Here is a 22705-nt window from a genome sequence, read left to right as displayed (position 1 = left end):
TTTTATAATATATAAGGTTTGCCAGTTTGAATGGTTTTACGCTAGTAATTTTTGGGAGCCTCACTAGCTTGCTGTTGGGTGCTAGCCAAGGCTCCGTGTTGAAGGCCGTTCTTTGACATATAATGGTTCACTTTTACATATTATGAAGTGTCTTATTGGCACTAATACCACATCTTCTTACATTTCTATGGCTGTCTTAAATGGGTTGTCTTTGTGAATTCTACATGTGTTTGCTGGTATATTCTTTGACAATTTGATGATCTTATCCTGTTTAACATAATCACCTTTACTAAAATATGGCTGTGGAATTTAACTTTATCAAAAATTATCAAAAAAGGTCACATTCCGATATGAATTCATTCCAAAAGTCTGATTGTTAATAATAGCAATTTGCTTAGATTAATTGTAAAAAGCAAACTATATGTTTACTTTTGAACAATACTGGATTTAGATATCGCAGATCAAATTTTATTCGTTCATAGTGTGTTAATTTACGTTTTTTGAATGAGTTAAGCCTTCAAATTGATATTTTATCGTGTGTTTTTCTTTGTTGTAATGTTATACTATTGTTTCAGAAAAAGGTATAAGGTTTGGTACCATTAAAACGTAAATCCAGCCGCAAATTTTTACACCTGTCCTAAGTCAGGATTCTGATGTACAGTATAGTTGTCATTTGTTTATGTAATTTATACGTGTTAAGTTTTTTTATATAGATTAGACCGTTGGTTTTCGTTTGAATAGTTTTACACTAGTAATTTTGGGGTCTTTTATAGCTTGTTGTTCGGTGTGAGCCAAGGCTCCGTGTTGAAGGCCGTACATTGACCTATAATGGTTTACTTTTATAAATTGTTATTTGGATGGAGATGTTTCTCATTGGCACTCACACCACATCTTTCTATATCTTTTTATGCTGTATGTTTTGTTTCCCCCGCCCAACTTTTTGGTCATTTGGTCTTTTGTGTAATATTGTCTAATTTGCAACCATACAACATTTTCTTATTTTATAAGTTGGTTGTTTGGCATAGTTAACATGGCTAGGTTTTGGCATTTAATTCAACACTTGCAATATGCTTTCAAAATTACACACATATAAATGAGAGACGAAAGATACCAATACGATATTCCTACTCATAAGTCGAAAACAAGCTCTGCATGTATAGGATAGAAAACGAAAAAAACCACCCCACAAACAACATAGATAACTGAAGACTAAGCAACAAGAGCCCCCCAAGAAGTATTGCAGTAGCCTCGCAGACCTGTTATGATATCCAGCTCCTCGTGTAAAGGAGAGACATATATCTGTTACAAATGTTTTTGACTCAATCAATTTATACAGGAAAAGTCTAAATACAAAAAATAAAATCAACTGAAAAATCATTGCAATAAAAATCTATTTGAAGCAGGTGATTGTAATATGAGATTGACAAAATTTCATAACCAGAAATTAATATTTCGATACAAAAACTAAGATTTAATAATAAAATATCCGAAAAAGAGTAAATCAAAGAGTGTCACATAATGCTCTAAATTAGAGATAAAAAAAATGATTGTATACGGAAACTAACAAATGTCATGACCTTCAAATACTATTTTAAATCTTAAACTAAATCAAAATATCTCCGGAAACAGGAAACAGGAAAAGTTTGTGAAATTAAATGCATATTAAGATTTTATGTCAATATTTTCCGATATATATAGTGAGTTATTTGAAATATTTATGACAAAAGATAAACGTGATATAAAACAAATCTGACAAAATGATTCTGAAAAATTGAAAAGTAAATGACAAAAGTATAAATCGGAATTCTGTCTATAACACTTTTACGACATCGGCTGTTGTCTGCTCTTTATCTAGTTGACATACACGTAATTCCCATTTCTTATCTCAATTTTATTTTTAAAAGTAAAGATTAAATTATTCCAAAATCATAGAGCTATAATACATAAATTGTTCCGGATCCATGGAAGTATCAGGGGGGAATTAATGTTGATACACATTAAGTCAAGTTATTGGAATCGGGTGAGTTTGGCTATTACGGTAATTAAAGATGGTGCATGTAGAATCAGATAAAAGACCAAGGCCCGGCCACTGCCTTATTATTTATGAGCAGACTAAATATAATTAAGAAGTTGGTTTGGATTCTGACATCTTCTAAGAGAACGAAAAAGGTTCTGAAATATAAAAAAAATATAATTGATTTTTTGTACCTAGGTCATGCATGCCTTAAAGTTCATTCAGCGATTGCAAGTACTGAATGCAAATTATTTGGAGTTCGGCTATTTTAGCCTAACTACCAGCATTGTAAAAACGAAGCTTTCAGTATGAAGTGATAATTTAACTGAGACTGTTATAGGTGCATTACATGTAAATAATGGGTGCTTTGTAAATAGAAATTGAAATCAATTGAACTTTTCGGAGATGTTTTTAACAAAGTTACAAATTCGTTATGAATAAGTATCACAACCTGTAGACACACCCAATGATAGACAGTTGGGAAATTGTGAGACGTTGGATAGGGGTAGGCAATTTTGCTATACATAAGGACCCATAACATAATTGATGGATTTGTTTTCATCCTGTCTAATGAAACTACGTACTCGGGACAATATCGAACTTTTGCATAACCTCGACCATATAAGAGGTACAAAAGATAACAGAGGGACATTCAAACTCATAAATCGAAAATAGACTGACAACGCCATAGCTAAAAAAAAAGGATGACAAACAGACAACCTATAGTACTCGAAAGCAATTTAGAAAACTAAAGACTAAGAAACATGAATCCCACCAAAAACTAGGGGTGATATTAGAGTGCTCCGGAAGAGATAAGCCGATCCTGTTCTACATATGACACTCTTCATATGACATAATGAGCATATCCGCTATCATCTGTGAAACGGATATTCCATAGCGATCAACCAACTCGTGAAAGCGTCCGTAAAATTCACGAATGGATGCTTAAGTTTAATAACATGATTCTCCCCGTCTCCTTCCTGGTGTATAAAAATAAGGAGATGTGGTATGATAGTAAAAAAGACAACTACCCATCAAGGTTCAAATGACGAAGTGTAAGCAATACAGTACAAACTTCAACTATGAAACAAACCTTTACCATATAGTAAACTATGAAAGGCCCCAGCATGTGCTTGTATGTGCGATATAAAATGTTCTAAATTTGAATCTGAATCTTTGAAATATTTGATTTGCATAATTTAGAGCAGTACATATATACATGTACATGTGGTTGTCGTTTGTTTATGTTTAACATATTTGTTTTTCGTTAATTTTTTCACATAAATAAGGCCGTTAGTTTTCTCGTTTGAATTGTTTTACATTGTCTTATCGGGGCCTATTATAGCTGACTATGCGGTATGAGCTTTGCTCATTGTTGAAGGCCGTACGGTGACCTATAGTTGTTAATGTCTGGGTCATTTTGGTCTTTTGTGGATAGTTGTCTCATTGACAATCAAACCACATCTTCTTTTTTTATATATACATTGTTTATCATGAACAACATAAAGGCAAAGACAGAGTAATTTTATTTCTTTGTGTTTTCCTAACATTATTAAGATAACAATCTACCATGATATACAGAGAATTGTTTGTCTGTCATATTACATTTATTACAGATGGATCTATAGATGAAAGACTATATTGTAATAACAATTTGATATTTATTATTCTACATGGAGTGGAACTTCTTGCGAACTGAATAAATATACAATAAATAGAAGAAACAAGATTCGTAGATGTTTATGTTTGTATTTAAAACTTATAAAGTAAGTCCGGCCAATTATCAGATGTAAAAAGCGAACTAATCACAACGAAGTGCTACAACACTTCCGTCATTCGGATAATCAAACACCAAGTCATTTAATGGCTGTTAAATTGATTTGTCAATAATGTTTCGTCATACATACAGCTCATTGTCAATTCAAATACCCAATGGCTTTCAAATTTTAGTTTTTAGCGTTCCCGATGAAGATGATAATCCAGAAAAGCGCTTCACAGGCATCAATTTTATAAGTAATAAACGATATTTTCATTTTCATTACGGGATTTTTACATCTAAAAAAAGATGAAAAAAGAAAACATGTTCTGGAATGCAGTCATTCATTTAAAAAAACCAACATATTTATAATATTTAAAGACGCATATATCTATATTTTAGTTGTGAAATAAATATTAACTTGTTACATGTTAAAGCATTCAGATAAAATTAATAAGTTCAAAAAATACTTTCATTTCATTTTCTAAGTAGACATATAGCATTTGGGACCGAGAAGGACATAAATCATAACATGCGGAATATACACAAGAGAGCATCAAAACAGTATATTAGATATTGCTAACAAATTATTTATTAAAGATTTATATAACCCAAATATTTGCGTTTACACTGGATTTTATTGTTCTCTTCAGAATGGAAAACACGCTGTTTACAATTATCTTTTAAGTTCGTTACGTGTATGAATAACACATATATAGGTTTCATAGCATAATATTAAACTAAAATAAAAAATAACAATGAAAAAAAACAAAAAACGATTGATCAATTTTAACATATTAACCAAACATGATCTTATTAAGGATTTATATAATTTACTTAAAGATTATCGCTTTCATAGTTATTATGTTATTGTGCGACTTGACAGTGAAACTGATAAATGAGAATATATCTCTATGTAGTTTACTTTTGGTTTTTTATTTTTTACTTTAGGTCAGGTTCAACTAAAGTATAACAACTATAAAATGAATAAACATAAAAGTATATTATAGCACGCAATCATGTTTGAATTAGACGAACAATGCCTTTTGTAATACAAACTAGTTTTCACTTTAAGTGAAAGAAGACTGAACTGACATATTTAAGTTAGGAAGAAGTAAGTTCAAATGAAAAAAAAGCACGATCACTCATAGAAAATGGTATGTCTGATAAGCAAGTTAAAAGATGCGTTTCAAATGACAACAAACATTCCAAGTGGTGACAAAACCAAACGCGGTTAAAAATGAAGATTGAGAAAATAAAAATGTCAATAAAAAGCGTTCACAATGCCATGAAATATACTTGATGAATGATTTAACTCATAAGTCTTCAGTTCCTAAATACATGCACACATTATTTAGGACTATGAGCAATATACGTATTTCCAAGCCACTTATTTCCAAATTGCCACATAGATTTAATCTTTTCGAACACTTCCTCCGTTGTCTCTGCTTGAGGCTTCATGAATGGTTTTTGCTGCGTTGGTGGTCGTTTTTGTTCTACGGAGTCATTATCACTTTGCGGTAATAGGTTCCCGTGCTCGTCTACTTCAGGTGATACTTGCTGAAAAAGAAAATATGATTAATACACATAGACGGATCGTCAAAAGTGATTATATCATGTTTTTTACCGTTTTTAAGATTTTTTTTAAACATAAAATAGTCCATTTTTTTTTATTCAGTTGAGAAACCGTTTTATAGAATTACGCTCACTTCCAAAAATCCTGGATTCGTCCTAAAATACATGTATATACATGTAGCAAGCTTCTTTTTTTTTTTTAGAAAATGCAGTGTGGAATGAGGAAATTAAATCGAGTGACTTATGAGAGGAGGCTACCACACTCTCTGCGTTATATATCATATTCAGCTTCTATAAGAAGGGTCCGTGCGAGGCCTGTAAAATATGACAATATCTTCTATTAAACATAACCTCATCATCCAGTGACAATGAAAAGTCTCAACCTGTCGTTTTGGTAACTCAGTCTCGTTTTAAAAATCAATGAATTTAAAAACTTACAATTTAATACCAAGTAAGTTTCGTGTTAAGAAGCCTGTTATATCTTTTGGTCACCATTCGAATCAATGCGTTACCAACTGGTAAAGCTCAAATAAAAACTAAACAAATAAAATACTAGTATTACACAGAAAAGTATTTTGAACTTGTCCATCCTTAAGATTAGAAATGAGAATAATCCATTAATCTAGATATTGTCTTGGACTGACAAACGTTCAGCAGTATACCCCTCCCTCTAGGGACACTCTTCATTTACCAAAAAAAATCAGTATATTTCCTACATGATAGTTAGATCATAAATGGTTATTACCTCCCCTTCCCACAAGTCAACATCCATATTAAAGACATAATGTCATGCTTCCCTTTATCAAATGTGATGTAGACTGTTATAAGGTTTACAAACCTTTAGTATCTATCAGATAAATCTCCGTTATATACATCTTTTGTATTTTTTAAATCTTTTAATTGTTATTTTTTCATAATAATTTTTCAATTTTAATCGTTCAATTTAACAATGACTCTTATAGTCTTTATCCATAGTAAATAGTTTTGAATAAGCTAAGGCATTAAAACATTGTGAGAAATTAAGTGGATTTAGATTGAGTAATACGATACAAGCACATGTACAGTGTACATGTAGTACAGTGTACATGTAGTACAGTCACATTCTTATTATTGATATACAGGTCAAACTTTATAATAGGGATTATATTAAAGAAAGACGAGCAAAATGAGAAAATAACCGAAGATAATGAATACGGGGACTATGTTCATGAAATTAGGGAGGGACGAGAAACTACGGAACAAGATCAGATCGAGGAATTGAATGTCTACATTGACAACGATACCACCAAACACTCGGATTATGAACAATCTGTTCCTGAAAACGAAGACAACTGTTTACCATTACCCCCTATTACAATCATTTTAGGTGCATCAAACTGTTGCCGTCTCAAGATATCTGACAACAGAATACACAATGCATCTGTTTCTGGTAGTACAGCAGAAGACATTGACAAACTTTTAGTCACACTGGACAAAAGTGTTGATAAAAATTATGTGTCGAAGGTCATCTTTTGTTTGGGTACAAACGACGTCACAAGAAACATGACAGATAAAGAAATGATTTGTGTTAATATGACAAATGCTATAAATAAAGTTAAAGCTGCGGATATATGCATATTCAGTATACTGCCAAGAAAGGGCAAAGGTCAAACTTTAACAAAATGTAATTTAACATCTCATTCTGTTAATTTGTATATGGAAAAGGTATGTTCAAAAGACCAAAGGCTATCTTTTATCGATCTTTGGGATGATTTTTGTCGACCAGGCATGGGTGTCAACCCCATTAAAACATTGTTTGATAAAAATGACCCATCCGGGGTACATATCAATCCAGAAGGAGCAAAACAACTTGTTTCTCTTGTCAAGAACTTTATGAGTATAGACAGATTAGGCGAATAGCAAACACCATGTGGTAAAAAGAGAACTCGAAGTTCAGCTTCAACACCAGGATCAGGCGAGAAACAGCAATCAAAAAGACAAAACTCTTCTTTGGAAGAAACTGTTTCTAAGTAAATTATCCCGGCATATTCCTTAAACGAGCTTATGGAGAACTTTGTGTAAAATGTATATAATATATTATTATAAATTTTTATCATATAATGAAAAACTTACAAAAAATACATGCTATTATTGTGTATGCAAAATCTTGCATTTATTGTAAATATTTTGGAAAATTTTTGAACTGTATTATGTTAGTGATACAAATATGTGTATTTGTTGGTGAAATAAGTAGGCAGATAATAATTATATATGAAATATATGGTATGGGAGATAACTCTAAAAAAAATGCATTGCAAGTGTACATGCAAATTCATTTATTGTAAATATATTGAATATAGGTTGGACTTTTATTATGTTGTATAACATAAATGAAATCGGTGAACTGTATAGCAAACTAAATATTCAGAATTTTGAAGACAATAATATAAATATATATTTTCCCCATAAAGTATGTCTATTCGTTTAATGTCATTAAACGCAAACGGTATGGGAGATAAGTCAAAACGAAATGCATTATTTCAATGGTGTCAAAAAAAGAATTTTGATTTTATATGTTTGCAAGAAACTCATTGCACAAAATTTGTTGAAAATGAATGGAAAAAAGAATGGGGAGGTTTAAGTTTTTGGTGTAACGGGACTTCCGTTTCCAAAGGGGTAGCAATTTTAGTGAAACCAAATTTAGATATAAACATTACTGAAAAATATAAAGATGCAGAGGGAAGGAAATTAATAGTTGAATTCAAATTAGACTCAAACGAAACTATTAGAATTTTTAATGTCTACGCCCCTAATAATGGCATAGAAAGAAAACATTTCTTTAATAAGTTAAAAATAGATAAAGAAAATGATATTGTGAATTACGTTATGGGAGATTTTAATTGTTGTCTAAATAGGAAATTAGATAGAAAACATATGCCCAAACGTGAAGATGCGGGAAATTATGAACTAAAAAATTTCATTGAAAAAAATGAATTGACGGACATTTGGCGTCTCAGATATCCAAACAAAAAACAATATACATTTTCAAGGGGTCAATCATACTCGAGAATAGATTATATTTTCACCAGTGAGAATATCGATTGTAGAGTAAACAATGCAAAAATTGTTTATTTTCCCTTCAGCGATCACGACGGCGTAACAATTACTATGAACATCGTCGAACCAGAAAGAGGCCCGGGTTACTGGAAAATGAACAATAGTATAATTAAAACCGACCTTTTCAAAAATACTTTTGAAACATTTTGGAAATCTTGGAAACTTAACATAAATAATTTTAAAGATAAAAAGGAGTTCTGGGATTTAACAAAAACTAAAATAAAGGACATAACAATAACGGTTTCAAAGAAACTTAGATTAAATGAAAATGAAGTTAAAAATTGGGAAGATAAATTAGAAAATCTGTTAGAAAATGATGGAACACAAAAAAATCTGAATGAGGTTGAAAAACTAAAAAAAGATATATATAAATATTACGAACAAAAAGCAGAAGCAGCACGCATAAGATCAAAAATAAATTGGTATGAAAAAGGTGAAAAATCCACAAATTATTTTTTCAGATTAGAACAAAAACGAGGAAAAGAAAAACTATGGTCAAAAATAAAAGCCGAAAATGGCACATACAAAAATAATATTAATGAAATCTTAGGCGAGCAATTAAAATATTATGAGAAACTTTTTACCTCGGGGGGTTGTAATAGAGAGGCTGGGGAAAAATTACTATATAATGTAAGTAAAACTCTATCTGAAGCAGAATAGTGATAGTGAAATTACAAAAGATGAAATTTTCAAAGCAATTAAATTAATGAAAAGGGATAAATCACCAGGGGAAGATGGCATAACTGCAGAATTTTATCAGGAATATTGGTTTTTGATACAGGATGAGCTTACGCAAATATTAAAAGAAACCTTTTTTGATAAAACACTTTCCGAATCGCAGAGACTTGGAATGATAAGCCTATTATATAAAAGTGGGGAGAGGGAGGATATTAAAAACTGGCGACCTATAACATTATTAAATGTAGACTATAAAATTTGCTCAAAAATTCTGGCTGAACGTTTGAAAATAGTTCTACCATCAATTATAGAAACAGATCAAAAAGGGTTTGTTAAGGGCAGAAATATTTTTGATTCTAATAGAATGCTGCAAGATATTTTCGATTTTATAGATATGGAAGACGAGGAAGGATCAATCCTTTTTCTTGATCAAACAAAAGCTTTTGACTATGCAGAATGGGAATGGTTAGATGCATGTTTAGAAAAATTTCAATTTGGGGAAAATTTTCGGGAATGGGTTAAAATGTTACTAAAAAATGCTAAAACTTGTTTAATGACTAACGGTTTTCAATCAAGATACGTCCCAATTTCTAGATCAATCCGTCAGGGCTGTCCAATATCGCCGATGCTTTACATTTTACAAGCAGAGCCGATGGCAGCCACAATTAGGGCTAATCCGAAAATTCAAGGAATAAATTTACCCCACCCTGACATAGAAAATGAAAAGAAAGAGGTTAAGATTAACATGTTTGCAGACGATACACAATTTTTTAATAGAACAGAGGAATCAATAGAGGAAACATTCAAGGTTTTAGAAATATATGAGAAAGCATCGGGTGCTAAGATAAATTATGAAAAGACAGTAGGGGTATATTTGGGTCGTTGGAAAAATAAAACACCAAAATATAAAAAAATTAGGTGGTCAAGCGAACCAATTAAAGCATTGGGAGTCATGCATGGATATAGTGTTGATATAGAAGCTATATGGTTAGAAAAAATAAAGAAGATTAAGGCGTGTCTTGAGGTTTGGAAATCTCGTGACCTAACATTGAAGGGCAGAGTCTTAATATTAAAATCATTGATCATTTCTAAAATAGGGTTCGAAATCGAAATGCGAGGTATACCTGAAAAATATAAAAAAGAAATAAACAATGTCATGTGGAATTTTATATGGGAGGGGAAAGTAAATTTAATTAAAAGGGACGTGTGTTGCTTACCGTTAGAAGAAGGGGGGATTGGTATGATCAATATAGACTCGTTCATTAAATCCAAACAAATCAAAAGTATGCAAAAGATTTTAAGATCAAAACCCGATAACTGGAACACAATAGCCAAATGGTGGCTACAGAAGTTTGATATCAAATATAATTGTAATAATTTTTTAGCAAAGTGTTCGGACTTACGAGGATTGCAAATGGAAAATTTTCCAAAATACTATCTTGAGTTAATTAAAACGTGGTCAAAATTTTTAAGTATACAAAGTCCAATAAATAAAAACGATATCCTAAACCAACAACTTTTTGGAAACATAAAAATTCAATACAATAAAAAACCTATTTTTTTCCCTAACTTCGGAAAAAGTGGAATTCATACAATAAAAGATATTTGGGATGAAGAAACGAAAAACATCAAAAGCGACAACTTTATATACAATACTCTTAAAGATAAGAGAAACTGGATCTCGGAATGGGCAAGGCTGAAATTAGCTATTCCTAAATTGTTCAAGGACAGACTAAAAAACGTCCACGTTGATCCAGAACCCCCCAAAAATGGTTATTATATTAAAAATACATTTGAATTTTACGATAAACAGAATAAAGTAGTAATCCCAAGTGAGATATCTTTGAAATTAATCCAATATTCGTTAAATTTAGATATAGTTCCAAACTGTCAAATAAAATGGAATATTCAGTATAATTCGGAATTACCGTGGAAAAAGATCTGGATAAATTTAAATAAAAGTATGTCCTCTAGGAAAGCAAATCAAATTAGCTGGAAAATTGTTCATAACATTATCTATACGGAGCAAAAACTATTTAGAATGGGCAAATCAAATAATGGCAAATGCCATTTTTGTAAAACAGAAAACGAAACTCTCACACACCTTTTTCACAACTGTAACATTATAATGGTTGTTTGGGAACACATTTTTGATGCGCTTAAAACATATAATGTACTAAATAACACAGTATATATTCCATTGAGCGAAGAACTTGCTAGGAATGTACGATTACAAAAAAAAGTACAATGTCATAACTAATACGATTATGAATACAGTTAAATGGATTATTTGGAAATGTAGGAATATAATCAAATATCAGTCTAAAAGTTTTACTTCCAGCCAATTGATAGCATATGCAAAACGGGAACTGGGAAGTTTAATTGAATCTATGGACAAATCATTATCATCCAAAAAAGAAAATTTTGCAGCTGAAATAAAACTTATAATAAATCTTATACACTAGTAAGTGACGAAATAATTTGTACTTACTTTCTTTTCCTTTTTAGAACATAATACATCCAACGATAGAAATATACAATACACGCATTTACAAGGTCGAGCATGTGACCTATAAAACCACTGACCGACACATAACAATGTAATCCAGGTGTTAAAAGTACAAAAAATTAAATGCCAATTATATAAGCAAAGGTAAATTATTGTGTAGATTGCAGTGTGTTTTGGGGGACTTTTATTAATGTATTTTATTTACTGTAGAATATTGTGAACATTTTATACGCAAACTCAATCTGTGTAATTAATATGAATGTATAACTTATGTATGGAAAAAAATATTAAATAGATTTTTTTTTTTATGATAGAGTCCACCGTTTATCCCTGGACGTTGGATCATTGTAAACACAGGGCCCCTTGTGTATTCTTCCCTGAGTTATACAAGGAAAATGTAATCAGGTGATTTTCAATAAATGTATTTCAAGTCTTAAAAAAAAAAAAAAAAAAAAAAAAAAAAAAAAAAAAAGAATACACCTTTTATAGTTTTAGAAATGTTTTTTACATATTTCTTTCGGTATACTATTTATATGAGTTTTTATTTTAAGCTATCAGTAAAATATACTAACTTGTTGATATACATTTGTACATGTACATGTATATGCACAAAGAAAAAAAAATTCCATAGTTTTTTTTTATTCTGAACACTTAATTATTAAAAAATTATAAGAAAAAATTAAACAGAAAATAATGCTTTTATAAAAATATAATATTTTTTGTTCCCATTTAGAACATATAGAAAAGCAACATACTATTTTCCTAAGATGACCTATCTTGTATACAACATGATTTAGATGGTCTTTCATTTCTTTATTCAATGATATTAAATTTAGACAAATCTCTCTCTTTTTTTCTCTTCCTTTTTTTTTGTCTATTCCTTAATTTATGCCCTGTGCTTTGAATGTTTGCCAATCATTCTCTATTTTGTAAACCCCATTTAGACCCATATATGCTATGGTGTACATTGTAGTTACTTTGTATTGTATTTTTTTTTCTAGTAAACTGGAGATAACCCAATTTAAATAAGGTTATCCATCGCCCATCTATAAACATGTCTTAGATTGTAAAAGCAAACAGTAAATCAGATGTGAATATATATAGACTACATTAATTATATCAAAAAGAATATCAAATCGAAGAAGAAAAAAAAGATAATCATTTTGATTGTTGCAACTACAGAATAAATGCCAAATACATGTAGGTCCGACTACTGCACTGATTTGATCACAAGTCATACTTGTTGCATGCACCGGTGCTATATTATTTTATGCTTTTAAAATAAAAATCGTAGTATAAAATTATACAATTCCACTCTGATAAAAATAAAGAACCTAATTTTTCAAATCCTTGGGACAAAGTAGATTTAAAATAATTTTTGGCGATTATTTTTATGTCCATTAAGCCCCTTACGTGTCTAAGTATTTATACATCTTTGGGATGCGCATGTTTAATTTATAAAAACAAAGAGAGGTAGTAGTATTATAGCCAAAAAGGCAGTTATCCACCAAAGTTCAAATGAAGTGGATGTAAGCAATCATATGCAACCGTACAACCTCTAACAATGAGAAAAACCCTATACCGTTTAGACAGTTACGATCGTTTCTAATATGAATAAATCAAGAAAAGATCTTGGACGAACAAATGTAATGTCATTCTATTGAATCGCTCATTCATCAATGCTCTTTCTAGTATACCTAAATCATACTGCAGTACGATTAAACATCCTTTTCCTATAGTTTAAATGCAATGGCTATCATACCGCATTTCCTTATTTTATGCAGTATTATTCGAAAACACAGTTGTGCTTTACAAGTCCAGTTTGTATGACAGCAGAAGATAACGTACAACAACCTACCTTCCCGAGAACAATCCTCTATACTGTGAAATGGAGCAGACGACACAAAGGATTACGTACCACAACCTACCTTCCAGAGAACAATCCTCTAGTGTCAAATGGAGCAGACGCTTGTAGTCTAAAGATTACGTACCACAACCTACCTTCTTGAGAACAATCCTCTAGCGTCAAATGGAGCAGACGCTTGTAGTCTAAAGATTACGTACCACAACCTACCTTCCTGAGAACAATCCTCTATACTGTGAAATGGAGCAGACGACACAAAGGATTACGTACCACAACCTACCTTCCTGAGAACAATCCTCTAGTGTCAAATGGAGCAGACGCTATTAGTCTAAAGATTACGTACCGCAACCTACCTTCCTGAGAACAATCCTCTAGTGTCAAATGGAGCAGACGCTTGTAGTCTAAAGATTACGTACCACAACCTACCTTCCTGAGAACAATCCTCTAGTGTCGAATGGAGCAGACGCTTGTAGTCTATAGATAACGTACCACAACCTACCTTCCTGAGAACAATCCTCTAGTGTCAAATGGAGCTGACGCTTGTAGTTTAAAGATAACGTACCACAACCTACCTTCCCGAGAACAATCCTCTAGTGTCAAATGGAGCAGACGACACAAAAAATAACGTACCACAACCTACCTTCCTGAGAACAATCCTCTAGTGTCGAATGGAGCAGACACTTGTAGTCTATAGATAACGTACCACAACCTACCTTCCTGAGAATAGTCCTCTAGTGTCAAATGGAACAGACGACACAAAAGATTACGTACCACAACCTACCTTCCTGAGAATAGTCCTCTAGTGTCAAATGGAGCAGACGCTTGTAGTCTATCAGACCTTTATGTATAAAGTTTAATGTTATTCAAAACTTGTTATACCGAAGAACCAAGAGGTTCATGTACTTGAAAATTGTAATACATCAAAGAAAAATAAAACATTTTTCGAAAGTTTAAGTAAACTGCTTTTGCTTTTGATATTTATGATATTCTCATAATTGGTAAGGCTTATAAAAAAACTGATTGTAAAAAAAACCCATCTTCTTTCATCAAACTATTTAAAGTATTTTTGAAAATAAATATCTATTCTAGATACGTTAAATAAGAAATTATTTTAAAAAGCATTTCGTGAAATAACGATTTTGTTAAATAAAGTCACTACAAATTAATGCGAACTCAAATCGATGATTGTTGGTTGCCTAACGTCCAGTGGCAAATATTTCATGCATGTTCAGGACGAAGCTCAAATCGAAGATTGAGATATCATGTGCTATGTGAAAAGTGCATGATTAGAACTGAAAAACAGACAAATAGCAGTGACAGTGAGCAAATCCTATGATTGAGCAATGCTATTTTTTTTAGCTGCAAATTTACTGAAGGGGTTTTAAAAAAGACTTTTGAATAAAAATAATTTCATTCACTTCTTGTAGAATTCAAAATGATATTTGTTCGTGAAAAAATTAATATAACTACATGTAGCACAATTATATGCAGGAATGCTACTGGTTAAACTCACAAGAAAAATGCGACTGCTTAGGTAAAAAGATTATTTAAAAAAAAAAGTAAAATCAAATATGCGTTGATGTTAAAAAATCATTTAACTATTATGTAGTCATTTATAGAAAATAAAATACTCTAAACTCTTAATTCGGTTATAGTTTATTGATTAAATAATATTCTCTTTGGCCAAGAAATATTACTTCGCATTGTGTTTAGCAACAACAGCGTTGTCTAGAACTAAAACATTTTGTTTGAAACGATGGTTTGATTTTTGGTTCTCGAAATATCTGAACTATCGAATAAGTTGGAGTCACCTCAACCCTTTACTAAAAATTGCGATATTTGATATGGATAAAATTATAGCATTTTGTTGAAATGCATTTCTAAAGTAGCCAACTTAAGTTTTGTGCATGGTGAAATAAAACTTTTAACTTTCATGTTAAATATTGTAAATTTTGGTTATTGAATTTACTATTACAATACAAAGTCTTATTCACAAAATGAGTGAATATTAAATAAACGTTCAAAATAATTAATTTGGAAATGGTGAAGCTCTCCAGTGCAAAACATCATTTGACACGATATATAAAGCAACGAGACAGACTCTTTGCAAAATTAAACTAATTAACCAAAAATGGTATCATGACTTAAATGAATTTTCAACTGTAGAATTCTGAAACTAGGCAGACGACTTGTACTGTTAGTCAGAAGGATTGTACTGTTGTCGTATGAGATGTACTGCTAATAGTCAGAGGTTTTGTTTTGTGTTTTGGTGTGCTGTTTTGTAATCGTCCTAGATATTGTATTGTTGGGTATGGTGCTTAACTGTACCAGTTAGCGAAGTTAAAACAGAAAAGTATTAATATTATATTTTTTCCAAATTCTGTCCGAATAATTGCCTTTACAGAAACATTTCATAATATATTACAACCAAAATATGTTGTCAATGTCGATTTATCTATGACGTTTAATATATAAATCATGTCAAATGCAGTGCAAGTCTCACCTATTCCAAATTATACTTTCAAACTCAGAGTCCTAAAAATCAAAATCATCGAGTCGACTTAGTATTGCAGTAGTATAACACTGTACACTCTGTGCTTTTATGCTATAAAATGTTAGCAATTTCACGTTTTCTGTCATTTGTTTCAATCAAAGATGGGTTGAGTTGAATATCTACTAGTATTTATAACTTTATGATAAAAGCAATTTAAGGTTTGCACTTGGATTTTAAAAAAGCTTTCGTACACATAGAGAGGCTTAAAATAGTATTTTAATTACCCACTCTGATGTCTCAACGATAAACAATTAGTTAATAATGAAATGCCTTTTGTTTAACGTTTTAGTTAATAACATTAACGGTATCAATTATACCTGCACCAGATGCGCATTTTGACAATACATGTCTCTTCAGTGATGCTCGTGGCCAAAATATTTGAAATCCAAAGCTTATATAAAAGATGAAGAGATTTAATCCAAAAGGTCCAAAGAGTATAGCCAAATCCGCGAAAGGAATCAGAGCTATGCATGAGGGAGATACATTAAAACTTCCACTCAACACGCCGTCAATGGGTTCAGAGTAAGATATTATGCTTAGATATCCTTTTGGTTGTTCTGAAAGTACAAATAATTCCTTTTCAAAAAAGCTTGATTCTGATGCATAACTTCCATCTACCCAAATACCATAACCCACCAGACAAATTACTATATAAAGCCTTGGTCACACGATTTTAGTGATACAAGGTATATAGCCGATGACTTCTGTTCTCAATATAAAGAGGCCTCATATATCAATTTTGGAATGGCAAATGTGTCCAGCACAGTGTTTAAAGCTAAACATTACCAATTAATCTATTATAGTAATAGAAATATTTATACAAAACTCACCCCTTCACCATCAGTTTCCTCTTTTCTATCTGAGTTATTGTGCGTTCTAGGTACAGATGTGCTCCTATGTTTAAACCAGGAGTCGGACAGAGGTTCTTGATCTCCCTGCAAAAAAGCAAGTCTGCAGTTAGATTTTATGACAAACACAAAAATGTCTTCCTATTAAATCATGCACGCTACCACTATGACATTTCCGTTATAAACGAATCTCAAAATATGGCTCATAACCTATCCAGTTCTTATATTTAAAAAAAATTACATAATAAAGATAAACATTTGTACTAAGTTTCAAGTTATATTAATTTTTTTGTATCGTTCTAGTCTACCTTAAACCCAAATTCAAGCTATGGGACAGACGGGAAAACAAAAAGACAAGAAAATACAATGCATCAAGAAAACAGGACATACACATGGAATTTTTGTTTCTTTGTAAATCAGGGGAATTTTTAAAACTACCCTGAATTTATTGATGAAGGCAGTACGGTGACCTATAATAGGGAGGTGTCTCATTTGCAACCATAGCATATCTTTATATATAGCTTTGCATCTCAGATAAACAATTATTTAACACAAACTAGGTAGCAATCATTTAACTTCAAAAGGGGGAAGTATGTAGATTTTTTGTCTGAGTTAGGAATTATACTGTAAATTCGCATAAAGATATTCGATGATTTCGTTTATGTACAACATCCATACCTTCTTTTGTTCAAGAGGATGTCTAAGCTTTGGTTGTTTCTTTTTCCTTTTGGAAGACGGTATATCCCTATTGGTATGTTTATATATTTTCTCTCTCAGCATACTTTCGTTTCGTTTTAAGTTTGACTTGCTTGGATTTGAATTTAATGTATCATCTGTAGTATTGTCATCTATTTCTTTTTCCTCCCCAGTTTCTGTAGTAATGTTTTCATCTTTGGAATGTACAATGATTTGATCATTTGTACTCATATCTAAATCATTTAAACTTGGATCAATTGGACTATCTTCATCAGTGATTAATGGATTAACCTGCTTCTTTTTCTGAGAAAAAAAAATACAAAGAATTAGGATACTAAATACAATACTAAGGTGACTAGCTCTTCGTGAGGGTAGTCATATCAGATACGTTTAACATTCCAAAAATCTTTAGTACTGATGGTCTGGCAGAATTGGTATTTGATATATGTTTGCCTTCCTATTCTTACTATATATAATGGTAAGTAAGGATCGTTGAGTCGATTTTCTTTGTACTGTGTATGAAAAAAATATATCACTTTACTGTCTTGTTGCTTTAAATTTCGAAACATTTCTACCTTGTTAAAAAAAAATAAAGGAAAATTAAATGAAAAAAAAAGACAGAATGAAAGTAAGAAAGAATTTGTATTGTACTAGTGAGTTTTACATTAAAACTTAAATGAATAAATTAACACACAGCAAAAAAAAAAGATATGTAAAAAAAAAAAGATCTTACCGTACAACCCAAAAACATAAATAATTCCATAGTGTGAGAGATTGCACTGCATGTCTTTATCGTTTTAGAGATTTTTTACTAACAAATGCAATGTTGCTATTGATGTTTAATAAGCTAGAAAAAGGAGGGGGATAATGACATAACTTTTAAATCGTCTGTATAACTGTGGAATTAAATACATGACGATTGGGATTAAGCACGACGAAGGATTGGGTCGGTAGGTAAACTTATTTTACCAAAGCACGAGTTGACTTAATTTCGTAGTTTTTCAGCATGATTAATAATTTTGTGGTGTGGCTTTCTTCAGGTCGCCCCGAAAAACAGATATCCGGATATCAAACTCTTCTATAGTAAACACCCATTCGACGAAAAAGATTTTTCTATTTTATTACGGTACTTTTCGGGCCATATACATGAATGGTACATGTATATTGCATTAAATAGAAAGATTTTGTTTTGGTCAAATAGACTACTTTCGAGTTCATCCGTCACCGAAAAAAAAAAACTCGGTCAATTATGCGCGCCTTTGATCGCCTGTATCCCTGCACTATTACTTTAACGTTCATCAAGCGTTTAACATGTTTATGTGATAGTCATTGTACAGGATAAACTAGAAATAATGTTTGTTTTGTAGGTACTTAATTAAAATTCCCTAATGACCGCAATGCTGATTGTCATTTATAAGAATTTGATTTGCTGAATAATTCATGCAATTTAACATTATATTAGTTTTCCAACTACTCGCTCAACATTTGAAGGGAAGTGACCATGCCCTTATACGCACAATTTTTTTTCACTAAAACCCGAGTTTTTTTACGGAAAATGCATCGAACTCGAAAGTTGTCTATAAATGTTTTCGTAGCATCGATATATCCAGTTGAAAATTTATAAATTGTTTAATTTATTTTAAAAGAGGTTTAAAATATTATCGACAACATAAGTCGAAGGAAATTCAAAGACATACTTATACACTTTCAAAACATCACAATTAAGACTACACCATTATGAACCTATATAAAACGTGTAACGAACAAAGGTGCTCCGGGTTCGTACATTGTGAGCGGCACATGTTAACGAATACTTCTGATGTAAAAGTATGCTGTTTTTTTTCTGTATTAATGTGGTTTTTTTTATACAATATTTTGTTGTTGATGTTTTATCCAGATGTTCAGAGGGATTGTGGTTTCTTTGGTTATAATTTATCTATTTTGTACGACAATGATTTTGAATAATACATTCTAAAGATTTCAAGGCTATAACTTGCACTGATTCAACATCTAATGCCAATTTAACAAGATTAAAATATATTTTGAAGATTAAGAATGTTAAAGAATTAACTTATGAGGAAAGGGGATTACGTTTAAACTAAACACCACGTAACGCCTTCGAAGTTATTAACTTTCGTGAAGTAGGCCAAGGGACAAAGTAATTAAGGTGGTACCCAACACTTTCACTAAAATTAATTTGGATCGTTTAGTTTTCATAAAATTTTGTCAAAGTATTTACTTTGAGCCTTTAACAAAAATATAAAAATTTCACAAATTTTGAACCAACCGTTTTATTAGAAAAATTACACTGGTTATATAGCAGTTTGACAAACACTAATTTTGATCATTGAGAAGCTTAATATTCCCTTACCAACACATCGTAATTAAAATGTTTAACTGATTTTACAGAGTTATCTCCCTGTAGTGTTAGGTACCACCTTAATTGCAGAAAGAGAAGAATATTTTGTAAAAAAGAATGAACTTGTCAAAAATAGGCCTTTCAAATTTATTAGTTCCACCAGGATTTAAACTGTGTACGCTAGAAGCACATTTCGTCAACAAATAGCTCATAATGTAAGTGACGCTTGAAAAGATCAAACACACTTAAAGGAGTAACATCGAAGAGCATTGAGGACTTAAAATATGAAATCGAATAAAATGGAGAAAGGAAACAGTGAATATGTCAAAGAGACAATAACCCGACCCAAGAAAAGAAAACAACCCGAGACCAGCAATGGGTCTTCAACACAGCGAGAAATTCCCATACCCGTAGGCATGCAGGCTTCAGTTGGTCCCGTAAAAAAGGTGTTTATAGTCTCATTCAGCGAATATGTACGGCATACTAAACTTTGAAACATATAAAAGAATCAAAAAAGAAATTCAGGTTATTATTTTGGTCAAGGTAGGTTTTGATGTAGATGAGGTCCAATGAACTTGAAACTTAGAAAACATGTTCCCTGTGAGATCATCTTTCTAATTTTGATTTCAAATAAGAGTTTTGACCCAAATGTCACTTTCCACTGAACATAGAAAGTGCTAGTGCCTGCTTCAGGTTGAATTCTTTGGTCAAGGTAGTTTTTGATGAAGTTAAAGTCCTATCAACTTGAAACACATGTTCCTGCTTCAGGTTGAATTCTTTGGTCAAGGTAGTTTTTGATGAAGTTAAAGTCCTATCAACTTGAAACACATGTTTCCCTCTTGTTTGAATGCAAAATTAGAGCTTTGACCCAAATTTCACGGTCCACTGAACATAGAAAATGATAGTTCGATTGGGGAATCAGTGTACTGTAAACACAATCTTCTTTGATAAATCAGAAAGGAAAAAAAATAATGTTATAATATTAAAAAAGAACGCCATATTTGTTGTTAGTAGAGTAAGTGCGTGACCTACCCTGAATGATTTAGGGCGGATCCTCAAAATATTTATCCGGGTACCAAAGACTAATTTATCGTCAGTATTACCATAGCGATCCTAGAAAATAAAATTGCAGGCTTTTACTTCAAATTTATCCAGCCTAAGTGGTTCGAATTCATTAATATATAATTTGATTTCTATTTTACGACATGAGTAGGATACCGGACAATCACAGCTCGCGCGAATTGCACATATAACTTTCTGTGGATTCATTTTTTTCTTAGGTATCAATTGTCGTGGATTGAGAAAAACCTTTTGTTATTCGTTGTCATTTGAATTCGTGGTTCAACGGTATCTAAGAAACCCACGAAAATTGGTATCCAACGAATAATAATGAATCCACAGTATTCAAAAGGTTCCAAATATTTATGGAGGAATTGTTGTTTTTATGTGTCAAAACATTTATTGTGAAAGGCAAACTGATAACGAAAAAGTAAACAAACAAAAACGCAAAATATAAACAGACAAATCACAGTACAACGTTAGTAATAGTTTAGTTAAAACAACATAAACGAAAAACTTATTACAATTATAAAATTATATATTTACCGGTTTTTGCTTTGATGTTCCCTTTCTTTTAATGCTGCTTCCAGGTCGGCGTTTCGAAGCTGAGCTTACTCGTCTAGTGGAAGATGCACTCTTGGTTCTCTTGACCCGTTTCTTTTTCTTCTTATTTGTTCCTCCTTGCTCTGTCTGAGTTGCATCAGTCTGGTGCTCTGGTATAGTCGTCATCGAAGGAGGAACGGCAATAGGTGAAATAAGGTCTGGTTGAAAGTCTCCACCATGGCTTATACTGTCCAGTACTATTTGAGGAATATTAGGTGTTTGAGTACCTTCGTCTCTCTTACCATCCAGAAAGTCACCAGTCGATTGCATTTGCAAAAAATTGTCACTACCCTGGTCGTCGTCATCGGAGTCTGAATATTCAGATGAGTAATCGATCGGTTCGGTAACTTCCGGAAGAGACTCGGCAACCATCGTACCCCGAGTTGACGGGTTAATATCGAGAAGAATCGAAGACTCGCGCCTAATTCCAGCAGACAGAAGCGAACCAGTTGTTAGTGTGGAATCAGGTCGACATCTTTCATCTATCATGATTTCAACACTTCTAGGTGTATCGTTAATCAGTGCTTTTTCGTCAATCACAACACCGTTACTTTTGCACATTCGTTTATTACGTATTTCGCCATTTGCGTATTTTGGATCTGGCTTTGGTGTGTCAACCTCTTTGTTTTCTTGGTAATATTTATAGTTCTGATAAAGTTTATAACCAATTACAGCAATGATTATTATCATTATCAAAGGCACAATAACCCCAAGTGCTATTGCCGCCGTGAAGTTTTCTGCCTCTGTATAAGCTGATTGAAACGAGAAAGTACATTAAATTTGAATAACTGAACAGCATCCATTTTTTTTTTATACTTGACGTATTTTCTTAAAAACTAAATCTAATGTACATTTTAAAGTTAAATCCAACGTCAATCTACTTTTTTTTTAAATCGCAGAAATCAGCTGAAACAAACTTTAAAAAAATAAAATCTGCTTCATAACTATGTAAATCTATATTAGGTATAGATGTCAACTATAAGATGCATGTGTATGCTCTAAATTTGCTTTTTCGCTGTTTGATTATGTTTGCTTTTGGTCAAACTCGAAATGTATTGCTTATAAAATATATAGTGCAAAAGTAAAAAAAAATA

At 31.8% G+C, this 22705-nt stretch overlaps 1 protein-coding gene across 3 annotated transcripts; it reads right to left on the bottom strand.

The window, feature by feature from the left end:
* Positions 1 to 3555: 3555 nt before the first annotated feature.
* Positions 3556 to 22351, bottom strand: LOC134696531 (uncharacterized). Of its 3 annotated transcripts, XM_063558373.1 has the most exons (7): positions 21555 to 22351; positions 20982 to 21062; positions 17573 to 17893; positions 16877 to 16981; positions 15996 to 16027; positions 14274 to 14330; positions 5160 to 5330 (listed from the first exon to the last, which is right to left on the bottom strand). In XM_063558373.1, the coding sequence occupies exons 1-7, from the start codon at positions 22299 to 22301 to the stop codon at positions 5312 to 5314; spliced, it is 1362 nt and encodes a 453-aa protein (XP_063414443.1). In that variant the 5' UTR covers positions 22302 to 22351; the 3' UTR covers positions 5160 to 5311. The 3 variants fall into 3 exon arrangements, with proteins under 3 accessions (XP_063414441.1, XP_063414442.1, XP_063414443.1); XM_063558371.1 differs by lacking the exons at positions 14274 to 14330; positions 15996 to 16027 and having other exon boundaries at positions 3556 to 5330; XM_063558372.1 differs by lacking the exons at positions 14274 to 14330; positions 15996 to 16027; positions 20982 to 21062 and having other exon boundaries at positions 3556 to 5330.
* Positions 22352 to 22705: the final 354 nt, after the last annotated feature.

Source organism: Mytilus trossulus, chromosome 14, assembly GCF_036588685.1.
Source record: "Mytilus trossulus isolate FHL-02 chromosome 14, PNRI_Mtr1.1.1.hap1, whole genome shotgun sequence".
Classification (NCBI taxonomy): Eukaryota; Metazoa; Mollusca; class Bivalvia; order Mytilida; family Mytilidae; genus Mytilus; species Mytilus trossulus.
This window is presented reverse-complemented; position numbering and strand designations above follow the sequence as displayed.